The sequence below is a fragment of the Lycium barbarum genome, chromosome 8 (assembly GCF_019175385.1).
Source record: "Lycium barbarum isolate Lr01 chromosome 8, ASM1917538v2, whole genome shotgun sequence".
Taxonomy (NCBI): Eukaryota; Viridiplantae; Streptophyta; class Magnoliopsida; order Solanales; family Solanaceae; genus Lycium; species Lycium barbarum.
Window position 1 is genome coordinate 117,428,477 of NC_083344.1, and position 13,289 is coordinate 117,441,765.

At 31.5% G+C, this 13,289-nt stretch overlaps 1 protein-coding gene across 1 annotated transcript; it reads right to left on the reverse strand.

Annotated features, from left to right (window-relative positions):
• Nucleotides 1-10,574: 10,574 nt before the first annotated feature.
• On the reverse strand, nt 10,575-12,899 carry LOC132606874 (transcription factor MYB1-like). The gene is made up of 4 exons (XM_060320545.1): nt 12,741-12,899; nt 12,009-12,160; nt 11,764-11,893; nt 10,575-11,257 (listed from the first exon to the last, which is right to left on the reverse strand). The coding sequence occupies exons 1-4, from the start codon at nt 12,806-12,808 to the stop codon at nt 10,753-10,755; spliced, it is 855 nt and encodes a 284-aa protein (XP_060176528.1). The 5' UTR covers nt 12,809-12,899; the 3' UTR covers nt 10,575-10,752.
• Nucleotides 12,900-13,289: the final 390 nt, after the last annotated feature.

A 13,289-nucleotide genomic window follows, 5' to 3' on the forward strand; every position in this document is an offset into this window, starting at 1 on the left:
TTCTGGTGTCTGGACAACAGGTCCTATAAGCTTTATGCTTACCAAGATGCGTCATTTCACTTGATAATAATTTCTGCGTTAGCATGCTTTAATAGACGTAGAATTTAGACCCTCACAATCTTTTACAATATTGCGCTATATTGTACCAAAGATATCGTCGACGATATATCATTTGTATCGGTTCTCAATGTGACATAACTTATTGAGATCTCATCACTTCCATTATTTTTAGGTACCTAAATCTCCCATGAGGTTTCATAAAGTGTTATGTCGTAAGCTCTTCAAGAGAATATTGCCTCCTTAAAATGATCATTAATCATTTTCTCCTCTTTCTTTTCAATGATTATCGCGTTTGGAACCGATTAGTCTACCACACTTCATGCATGCTGTAAACTCTGTCCTTCAAGGACATGAATTTAATAGGAGCATTTTGCAGCTGAAATTAGAAATTAATTTTGGTTTAGCAAATGCTTCTAGCATTTGAGTTGAATTATCCTTTAAATGAGGATCATACTAATGATAATTCATAACATATTCCTCAGCTGCTTATTCTCTCCTCCTTAAGTTAGAAAAACTAACATATATCCAATCTTTTTTTGGGGGGAATCCATCTTTTTTTTTGTGGGGGGGGGGGGGGGGGGGGGGAATCCATCTTTGTGCATCATCGTAGTTTAATTAATCATATACCACACATAAAAAACTGTTAGATGGAAATATTTGGTTCCTAACCCTGAACCAATTATGAGGAGAGCATTTATCATAATTTATTGGTCTGAAGCATACAAGTGATGTTGTATACAATACATCATATCTTAGACCAGCTTTGTTCTCATAAGCAATGGTTTAGCTATTTATCGGAGGCATTCAATGCCAAACCAGCTTTGATATAAACCAACATTAACAAGATGAATTATCTTGATTGCATAATCTGAAAAGTGTGCTCTCAACTCAATTATTTTGAGCAAGTAACTTTGCATATGTCAAACTACGGGTTGACAATAAACACACATGTGACCGTCTTATCGATGCATCTATTTAAGACATCACATAACAGGTGAACGGGCCCATATTCACCTTTTCAGAACTTAGGGAATTCAATCCCAATATTAGTCATTATAATCAACTTATCACGAGAACAAGCAACAAAGATAAATTCTTGAAGAATCTTCTAGTTCTTCAATATATGTCAAATACTCAATCATATATCGGGATGGCCGAACCGATCATGCCGACTAATAAAATTATTTATACTAGTAAACTTCAAGTTTACCATGCCATGTGCTATTTGTGTTAGTAAACTTCTGGTTTACTATGACATGAATTATTTTTTTTGTACCAATAAACTTCTGGTTTACCGTAACATGTGATTTCATCATGGTTATATTTGTGTAGTACAATTTGGAGAATAAAGAGGGTAACCATTCATATACATATTTCTTACCCACTATAATTTTCAAGATATTTAATCCTCCAATCATTTATAACTTCAATATGATGGTCATTTACTTTAGTAAACTTCGGGTTTACTACAACTTGGGTTTCGATCATAACAACTTTGTATATTACAATCAAGAATGAATGACATAATAGTATATAAGCTCTTCAGGAGCCTTTAATTTATTCTCCATAATCACATATTGTTCGGACACTACTGGTGTCATAATTCTTGTAGTACCAAAATATTGCTTAGACACTGCTGGTGTCATGAAGGAGAATTTGATTAGATCTTTCTGATGTCATGTAAGAAGACAGTGAACTAATTTACATTTAAAGATAATAAATTCATAATAACGAAAAGTAAACATTATGTTCTAAACTTCAGTATTTCAAATATTTCCTTCAGGGAGATTCACTATTAACATCTGAATATTTCGTATCTTACTGATGACCACATAAATATTACATCCTTGATCAAGAAAAATACATGAATTTGTTATTTCCTTCAAGGAAATCAATTACAACTAATCATGCTATCAATGTGGTTATAATAGAAAATATTCTACAAAATCTTTTTCATTTGCCTTGGAACGATATATAATAAAAGTATCCAAGATGATTTGACATACGACAGGTACGGGCAGCAATGATCTTCATACCACAAAATAACATCTGTATACTTTGTTATTTTATCTCTTCGGGAGGTGTGTTGTGGTATTTTTTCATTCACTTCGGAGAATGAAACTTGACTCATTTAGATAAATTTATACATAATTTTCAATATCTCATTATTTTTCTCAACGACAAGAAAACACCGCTCAATATATTTCTCAAACCTTTTTTAGCTTGTCAAAAGTCATACCAATACTTCTAGGCCATCAAAATACATATAGAACCATTCCTTAGTTACGTTGTAAATCCCAACACTTTAAGGAAATTGCAGCAAATTAAATATACAAATTTCTTTCATTATCTTGCCACCTTAAATAACTAAAATCGAAGCTTGCAGATAAATAAGAAAAATCTTTACATTCATTATTTCCAAATAGGTATATGATTTTAATTTTATCATTAGTTCATGTAGTTGGGTGATAATATAAATTGATGGCAGAGAAAAAATAACATCAGAGTAGTTTTGATTTAACACTATTCTACTCAAACACATAAATATGTGTTTAAAACATAAGTCATGTAGACAGATGAGATATGAGCACAACCAGTAAACTAAACATAGAGAATTAATTCAACAAAATATAGTTATGTGTATTTGTATAAGGTATAATTTGAACTAATTAAAGAATTGAAAGTATCCAGCAAGTCACGTCATTATCCTTGCACAGGAAAAACCGTTCATACTTGGTAGTGAAAGGTTATTTTTTTTCCTCATTTTTTTTTTCATCTCTTCTGGAGATGGGTCGTTATAACTTCACAACCAAAACGCACGTCCGTAGTTATAAGCCTTACTGCATGCTCTCACATTCACTTCAGGGAATGAATCTGTATTTGTACATTTATCAAAAGCTTCCGTTCTTCGAGAAGGAAACATATATAATCATGTGAATGTGCCTTAATCATATAAAATTATAATCTCTTATAACCTCTTTTAAAATATTGTTACTTCTGGAACAAATCGAGGCATATAATATAGAGAATCCTTCTCAAACATATCTCCAATTATAATCACAAGCCTATAGAAATATTGCCACTTTTGGTGGTTATTTATTTCTTCCAAATTCTCATTTAACCATTAAGAAATATGAGATTAACATCATAATCCGTATTAACATTATTGTTCTTCAAGAATAAATTTGAGGCATAAATAAATTTAACCACAATAAAGCTTGTGAAATTTTGCCACATCTAACGATAATGCTCTGCAGGAGCAAATTTTAATTGCATCTAAATTTATGTAAGTGCAAACCAGAGACCTCTTGGAAGCAAGCTCATGTATACAATAACTTTTCTTTGTCTTCTATTATTAATTAATTGTGCATACCTTCAACTCATTGTTTTGCCACTCTGGTAACCAATTTGGTTAACTTACGTAGCGAAGAGATTCTTGTGCGCCGTATCAAGCTCCGAAACTTTTTGGTAGAACTTGAATCTACTCAATAAAATCACTTCATAATAGAAAAAGCAGTGGTTAAACAAATACCACAAAATTGAATTTTGACATAATAATAAACTATCTCGTAAAATATTTATCTTGCTCTTCGATGATGGCAGAGTCTCGTGCTGATAACGTGTTATAAAATAATAAAGCAAGCAAGAAGAATACTGTGGTGAAAGAGAGAAGAGAGGAGATATCTTTATTTCTCTTGTTAGGTATTAATTTACAACGAAGGAGAACCTCTATATTTATAGGGAAAAGGTGACTTGATCCCAAAGTCACTAACCCTAATATTTCTCCTAAAGATAGACATCCACAATAATAAATAATATTTATAACAATTATATCTTTTTTATATGATGAAGGAAAAGGTCGTCACGCTGGAAATATTTTAGCGGATTCAATGTCTACTATTATGAGATTTTTTAACATTTATAGAAAGACACTTTGTATTGCTTTAGATAATGCTTTTAATAATACAAAGGCGATTGGTCTTTTAAAAAGAGAATTAAACCCTCCGCTAAAAAATATTTTTCATGCGAGATGTAGTTGTCACATTTTAAACTTAATTGTTAAAGATGGTCTGGTGTGTTTTGACGATTCTATTCAAAAAGTTAGAGATGCGGTTGCGTTTCTTTTTTGTAATGCTAATAGGGGAAGACTTAGAGATTTTAAGAATTGTTGTGTGGAAAATAACCTTAGACCTAGAAAAATTCAAGTAGAAATTGAGACTAGGTGGAACTACACTTACATTATGCTACAACAAGCATATGAGTATAGGATTCCCATACAACAAGTTCACAACAAATATAATATTAATAATGATGATTGGTTAAATTTTACGCATTGGGAAGATGTTAAGGAATGTGTTGAACTCTTAGAATTTTTTTATAATGCAACTCTTGCTTTTTCTAAACAATTCTATCCCATGATAACCGGAATTTTAGCCTACTTAGCGGAAATAGCTAGAGTTTTACAAGAGTAAAAATATAAACCCGGTTATCAAGCGGCTCTTTTTGATATGACAACAAAATTTAAGAAGTATTTTTTTCCCATCCCAACTTTATTTATATTGGGTTCTCTTTTAAATCCTTGTTTAAAAGTGTCTTATACTAGAGCATTGGTTGGTCAAATTTATACATTTTTAGAAATTGAAGAGGGAGTTCAACCATCTTTAGCTGAAGACGAACTCGCTATTGATGACGAGTTTAGAAAAGTTTTTACTCATTATTCTAATTTGGAATAACATGCTACACCCGTTGCTCCACGCCCTACTACTTCTCAAAGTAGCAAAAAGGGCTTGTCGGGTTTGTCGCATTTAAAAGTTTTACATTCACAGCCAACTCCTTCTTGTAGTGCAAACTTTGATGAATATAACTTTTATTTGATGCAGCCAAATGTGGATATCAAGGAACTAGATGAGTTGGACGTCTTAGCATGGTGGAAGAAATACAAGGCAAGTCATCTGATACTCTCAAGAATGGCTCGAGATATCCTTACGGTTCAAGTATCACCGTGGCTTCGGAGAGTGCATTTAGCCAAGCAAGACAACAAATTGGAGACCATAGACACTCATTATCCGGCTTTAGCTTGCAAGTACTAGTGGGCATTCGCGATTGGATTAGATCGGAGCGACGCAACCAAAACTTAGAAGCGGAGGAAGGCGAAGAGGAAGAGATTGAAGATTTGATAGCAAGTGGACCGGACCAAATGGAAGACTTTGAAGATATCTTCATGGCCGAATATGATATGGGAAAAATTAACCAAATGATTGAGAATTGGTGATTTTATTATTCTACTATTTCTTTGCAACTCATGTATTATTTGCAAGTTAAAAAAAACTACAACTTGCAAATAAATGTTATCCAAGAATGAATAAAATATATGGCTCATTGAGCTTTCTTCTATTTACTTGTGTTCATGTTTTTACTTATATTAAGTTAGGAATATACCTAAAATATACTAAGAATATACTTATAATATACATCTACTTAAATTAAAAACTAGAAAGTTATATACTTGAAAAATAACTAAAATATACTAAGAATATACTTATAGTATATAGTATACATACATACATACATACATACATATATATATATATATATATATATATATACGTATATGTTGTATTGCTGACTTGCTGTTAGCCTGTTAGTCAGTAAATATATAAACTTTACTTATAAACTCATATAACATATGTAAATATACCTACAATATACTAATAAATACTATAATATATATATATATATATACTATACAAAAAACAAAAAAAAAAAGAGGTTTTGGACGTGTTTGAACCGGACCGGTTCCGGTTTCGGGTTTTTAACCGGTGGCCGGTTCCGGTTTTTTAACCGGAAACCGGCCGGCTTGTTAACCGGTTACCGGTCCGGTTCAAACCGGTTAACAGGTTTAGCGTTTGTTTATGCAATTTGCACAGAATTTCAACTTCAACTTTATATGATGATTTCAAATCTCAAATTCTCCAGAAAGCATGATTTGGGATTCCAAATCATGTTCAAATTTTTTAAAATGTAAAACTTGAGCCATAAGTTTATATTTTGTAAAAAAAGATTCATAAGTTAGTAAATATATTTTTTAAATGTAAACCTTGACTCAAAGTAACAATGTTGGTTCGTATTCTCGGTCATGTGATCGATCAGAATATATGCTCGAGGTGAAGAGATTGTCCGTACCATGTGGAAGGATTATATTAAAGAGTAGTTACAGTACTACGACTCATGTTCAATTTTCTTTTTTATTGAACTAAAGTTCGATTAATAGATGTTGTATTTTTTAGGAAAGACCTTTTGGTAGCGTATTAATTTTGTAATAAAATATGATAATTTTCAAAATTTTCAAAATTTATGGGTTTTTTTAAGGTTTATGAAAAAAAATATAACTTAAGAAATCTAAATTGCATGTTCAAACAAAACTTCAATTTTTAAATCAATCTGATTCTAAATCACTCATTTCATATGATGATTTCAAATCATGTCCAAATGAGGCCTTGTAGTACTCCACAGTAGCAAGGAGTAGTTTTTCTAAAACAGCTACACTATCGATAGTACTTTTGTTTCTTGGTAAGTGCTTTTGATGCTAATGTTGAGGTTTGTCAAACTTTGGGGTTTTTGATCCTCTACTGTAAATATTTTTCCTGGTAATAAAATGTCTAATTACTAAAAAAAATATTATTATTCGCGCATCCAGTGGATTCTAGTGCTAATAAAATTAAAATAATTTTAAAGTTAAAGCCACTTCATTCTTCAACTAATCACAGTTACTATTGTCTCATCTTTGAATGGTGAGTAAAGAAGAGTGAGTGTATAACATGCATACCAATCAAACTACATTCAGAGACTTTTAGTTCAATCATATCTTTGTGGTTAGTTGGTTATGTCGTATTTGTCCTTGGCAACAACTAAGCTTCATCTTGACATATAAAATTATTGTATTTAATTTATTTGAGAAAAAAGGGGTCCAAATTTACACATCATCTTTTGACTATATTTTAATTTAATATTACCCTTAAATTGAAGCTTCTTGAGGAATCAACGGCGAAGAATTAAAAAAAAAATATCGAACGGCGAAAGAACAATTAAATCATATCTAACATAGAGCGAGATTATTTGATTCCTAATACTCCATCCGTCTTAATTTATGTGATATAGTTTGATTAGGTATGAAGTTTAAAAAAGAATTAAAACTTTTAAAATTTGCGGTCTAAAACAAACCACATATATTTGTATGGCTATAAATAATTTCACTAAAGATAAAAAAGTAAATTTTAAGCTATATTATTTTTAAATATAGAAATGTATTATCTGATTTGAAACAAACAAAAAGAAAATATATCACATTTGACCCATTTCCTACGGTTATTGTTTGGAAAGAGGACATTTATGTGATGAGTACACATATCTTGATATATTTGTATTTTCTCAATTTCACCAACAAATTAAAGTAATGCTTCGAATTAAGAGTAAGTTTCCCAGTAAAGAAACATCTAGTTAATTAGTCCTTCCACTATTGTCTATTTCTTCGAGTGAATTCCACTTTAACCCCTAACATTTAAGGGTTGGAAAATGATATCCCCCTCACATATTGAATGGGACTAATAACTTCCCTATTCAATATTTTCTGGTGGGAATAAGTAATTAATTTTAAAAAATAAATAATAAGTCACTAAACTAGACATTGAAACGAGATTTAATCTTTGTTAAATCTTACCTATATTTTTCCCTATACGTCCAAGTTTAGAATCTTTCCTCTCTCTCTCTCTCTCTCTCTCTCTCTCTCTCTCTCTCTCTATATATATATATATATATATATATATATATATATATATATATATATATAACTTTACCCCCCTAACATTTAAGGGTTGGGAAACGATGCCCCCCTCACATATTGAATGGGAACGATAACCCCCCTATTCAATATTTTTCGGTGAGAATAAGTAATTAATTTCAAAAAAAAAAAAAAAAGCCACTAAACTAGACATTGAAACGAGATTTAATCTTTGTTAAATCTTACCTATATTTTTCCCTATATATATATGTCCAAGTTTCGAATCTTTCGTCTATATATATATATATATATATATATTAAAACACAAAATTTGGTGGACTGGAAACAAAAGAGAAGATAATTCAATTGTTTATATAAAATAGTGCTTAGTAGTAATTATTAAATTTATCAATATATCTTACGACAAGTAACAAGAGAAAGTTTCTATTTATATTTTGGACGAATTCAAATCACGACTAAAATCATATATGATATTATTTTGATTAAACGTAAGATACTAAATGAAAAAGAAAATAATTAAAATATCATAGTAAGAAAAACTGAATGAGAAAAGGGTTAGAGAAATATGTGTGTGTGTGTCTCTCTATATATATATATTCATTATGAATTAAATATAAAGATAAAATCAAATAATATTTTAAAAGATTTAATTTGTTACCTTTAATTTCACAGAAATATCGTTAATTTGAGTATATTATATTGAAAATTAGATGATATTTGACATTTTGTTATGACAATGTACTCAAACAAGCGATATCACAATTTAACATAGATTAGTGTCTTTTAATATCGTTTGCTCGCGTGGGTACTAATACTAGACTGTATTTATATTGTATAATAATTAAGATCTTGGCAATCTAGTACCCCCCCCCCCTCCCTCCCACCCCAAAAAAAAGCGAACGAAATGTAGCTTGAAATTTATTAATAGATTTTTTCAAGTAGTTGTTACACATTATTTTCAGAAGAATAGGTGAATGAGACAATAATAAGAGTTATATATTATTTAATTTTAGAAAGAAAAAGAGAAAAAAGACCTTTATTGAAAACAAAAGATTCTCACCGGAAAATATTGGATAAGGGGCTATCGTTCTCATTCACTATGTGAAGGGGTATCCTTTTCCGGCCTTTAAATGTTAGGAGGATAAAGTGAAATTCACTCTATTTCTTGCCTTTAAATGTTAGGAGGGTGAAGTGTGATTCACTCTATTTGGTCTGCCCTTTTTCGTACGTACGTATCTTCCTGACGTCCTTTCCCTAGTTGTTTTCCTGCCTTTGTCTCTCTTCTTTCATGCAAGGATTTCTTGAGATATTTTAGAATGGACTTGTCATAAAAAAAAAAAAAGGGGTACAACATGACAATGAAAACTCATAAGCGCAGATCTGAGCAAGTATAATGTGATGGACCTATGACATATAGAAAAAACTCAAAATGGAAATTTCCTAGATATTTTTTCTTTTCTTTGACACAGATTTTTTCCCTATGTTGAGAAGGGTTAATTTCCACGTAATGTTTGGTGTTCTCTTGTTTACCATGGTTATTTTTAGGTTTGATATAAACTTGATCAGTACGGATAAGATTTACCTTTACTTTATACCCATTAACTACAATCAATATACTACAACTGCCGTGATTTATTTACTCCCCCAACTTTGTTTATCAGAGCTTGATTTATGCGCTTAAACTTAGCCCTGGAAGGTTCAAGTTGAACACTGATGGTTGCAGCAAAGGAAATCCAAAAAATTCAGGAGGGGGATCTTCTAAGGGATGACAATAGTCAGTTGATTATGGCTTACTCAGAATACTATATGGAGAATGCTCTAATAATGTAGCAGAATCCAAGACCATTATATTCTCTATGGAATCCGATGGTACACTACAAATGAATTCAGGAATGTGGATATTGAATCTGACTCTATGATCATCATCAACATGATCAATATCAAAATAATGTCAATATAGGCACATTCTGCATTTCACAAGCCAGATCAACAACTTGAAGAAATAAGGCAACTTCAAGTTCCATCATTGCTACAGGGAAGTAAAATAATCTTGCAGATGAGAGACAAAAACAAAATTCATTCTTCACAGAGAATTTGACCCTACCTAATGGGGCTAAAAACTGGTTGAAGAATGACATAGAAGGAATCCCACGGACTACGAGCTCAAAGGAAGGCCTTTACTTTTGATAATGATTAAATAAGCTTGGATTTTTTGGTTTGGTGATATGTATAATGCTCTTCTGGTAATTAAGGAACTTGGAAGTTTCTGATGTCTAATCCCATGTACTCTATTACTGGGACCTTTTCGAACAAGGATGAATTGTTCATCCTTATTTCTCAAAGTGGCTTGGACAAAAATCCAATACACCGGCTTTGTATTTTTATTACAATTAATACATAGATTAGGCAATGCCTAATCACCACGAATGGTGATTATTTTTTTTATTTTAAAATACATAGATTTTTGTAATAGTGAATATTTTTAAATTTAAATTTAAATTAATCCACAGATCTTTAGATTTAAAGTAACTTTTGGATCAATTAAAAGGCCATCAAAATGATCCAAGACATGTAAATAAATAGTTTAGTTTATGTAATGGTTTTTCACACTATCAAATCATCCTATATATAAACAAGCTCTCCTTAAAATATGTAAATATTTATAATCTTGAAAATGAGGCATGTTACTTATTATAACATTGAAAAGCTAGTGAACTGATGGTGTAAATCCATGGTATATTTATAACTTAAACTCTACAATGAAAATAGTGATAGATCCCTACTTGTATTTGGGATACAAAGTACAAACAACTTAGAATAGATTGTATCCCTATTACAAGTACACAATATCAAATACCATTAATATATGTTCTTAATGCTACTGATGGATGAAGCTAATTAAGTAGATTCCATAGGTCAATATCAGCGGAAAAGTCATCCCAATTACCACTTTGTCCTTGTTGCATGGGTGGTGAAATTTCCTCATGCAACAAACTTTGTAACATATTTTCTTCATCAAAGCTCCCAAATGCTTCTGCTTCTTCCTCAGTTTCATTGCAATTTTCCAGTAAACTTGTCCACCATTGAACTCCCTCGTCTACCGACGTCGTTTCACCTGTTGGCTTCTCACAAATATTTAGTATTTCATTGTTGTGTGCGTTTTTATCTACTGTGTTTGTGATACTTTTGTTGCTGCAAAAAGAAACATTCTTTGCACTACTTGATGTGAAGGTTCGAGGTCGAGGTCTTAGTATGGTGTTTTCTGTGATCTTGAGGGCATTATTGTACTTTCTCTCTTGTCGATGAGGAGCAGTTAACTTCCTCTGTAGGTGTGTGTTCCAGTAGTTTTTGACATCGTTTGCTGTTCTTCCCGGAAGTCTACCCGCGATGAGTGACCATCTAATTAAGCAAAAAAAAAAAAAAAATATATATATATATATAAAAATACATAACATCAAAGACAACTTTCTATGCATAATGACTAGTATTTTAAACATGATATGGTATTTCTTTGGTTTGTAAAATATCTGTTCAAAATCTCTTAGACTTATTATTGGTAATAATCTTAAAGATTTTATTTCTATAAATATGGTTAATTAATATATTACCAAAAATGAAGATACTTTTAATAGAGGGGTAATTTTACAAAGAGCCGTTATAAGATGGTTGTTGTTGTTATAGGTAAAAGGTTATTATAGAGAGGTAAAATATAACATAAAAAATCGATTCCGAGAAAAACTTGATTGTTATAGTAAGGAGTTGTTATATAAGGATGGTGTCATAAAGAGACCTAACCGTAGTTATCTTTAAATCTTATAAGTAGTGTTAAAGATATCATGCCTTCCTATAACATAGTAATTTTAAATCCACCTCTATATTAGTAAAGTGTTTGAAAATGAACTTGCCTGTTGCCTAAGAGCTTATGAAGCCTCAAGATAAGATCAACTTCCTCAGAAGAGAAGTCACCTCTCTTTATATGTGGCCTTAGATAATTCAGCCACCTCAGTCTACAACTCTTCCTGCATCTATTTAGACCTGCACATATTCACATATATCAGACATATGCACATACTCTTATCTAGTGGAATAATATAAGTTATACTCAATCGTACTTCTCTTCTAGAGAGTATAGTATCAGAATTATTATTACCAGCTCTAATGGGAACTTGATGCCATTTTCCTTCACCGTACTTTTGAATGCATTTTCTCAAAAGAAGATCTTCTTCTTCAGTCCATGCACCTTTCCTCACTCCAGATGATTTAGTAATAGTAACACTAGTATTCATCATGATACGGGTCACACTGCAAAATGACGCCAAAAGGGCAAAAAAAACGAACTCCAATGATTGAGGATAGGCAAAGCACGTGACTTAAAGTTAAAATATATCTTCCCTCTTTTTTAATCTAAGGGTCCGGTTGGACATGAATTTATTTCCTTTTTAGGCAAAAAAGTATTTTTAATTTTACGATATTAAATTAAAAATACTTTCTTTATTTCAAATTATGTGAGACTTTTCGTTTTATCAAAGTTAAACAAAATTTTGACCGCGATTCATTCTTATGCCCTTTAAATATTTTAAAATTGTTAATTATTGTTACTAATATATAGTAGAATACTTTTTATGTAGTTTCTAAAGATGGAAATTATTTTCAAAAATCATAAAGCTTGCATGTCCGAGTTTATAGCCAAAATAAAGAAATTTGACTCTTGAAATCCGAACCTTGTCACATAAATGAGACGAAAGGAGTATATATGTAATGTACCAAATATTCTTTAAATATTTTAGTAAAATTTTGAACTCTAGAAAGGTACTTATCAAATATAAAGAGTAAGACGCTAACATTAAAAGGAATAAAATAGTAAAACACGAATAGAAAAGACCTTAGTGTGTTGGCCTGCTTGTTGTGGTGGGTGTGGCTTGTTCCTTCCTCAACTTTATTAAAAGTCATATTTGAGGCTCACTATATAGAGAGGATTGGAAAGTAGAAGCCCCCAAAAGAACGGGACGTGGACGGATGTTAATCACGAGTGAGGGTTTCATGCAAAGTGCCATTTTGTAATAAATAGCCCTGTCCTTCTCAACCTAAAGGGTCCATATCTGTTAAGCCCCTTACCTCTCTTCGTGGCATTATGCACTAGACACTACTGCTCTATTGTCCCCTTCACTGTTGCGGGTGTTATTTACTTTGTCTCGTTTGGTAGCATGTATAAGATTTATATTGAACGATGGCGGAGTCAATTGTGACACCCTTCGACAAAAGATTTCACTGTATATATAAGGTTAAAATTATTTTTTTATATACATATAGTAGATGTTGGGATACAGAAAGTGAGGCCAAGATGTTTCGAACATGTACAGGGGAGATCACGGATGCCCCAATGCAGAGGTGTGAGAGGATGGCTAACGGCTATGACGGTTTCAGGAGAGGA

Bases quoted from the DNA above. Each gene is read 5' to 3' on its own strand.
- LOC132606874 (XM_060320545.1), bottom strand. From the start codon at position 12,808: ATGACTTTTAATAAAGTTGAGGAAGGAACAAGCCACACCCACCACAAC. The intron at 12,161-12,740 runs GTCTTTTCTATT...GTCATTTTGCAG, and splicing joins AAGCAGGCCAACACACTAAG to TGTGACCCGTATCATGATGA. The intron at 11,894-12,008 runs GTAATAATAATT...GAATATGTGCAG, and splicing joins TCAAGTTCCCATTAGAGCTG to GTCTAAATAGATGCAGGAAG.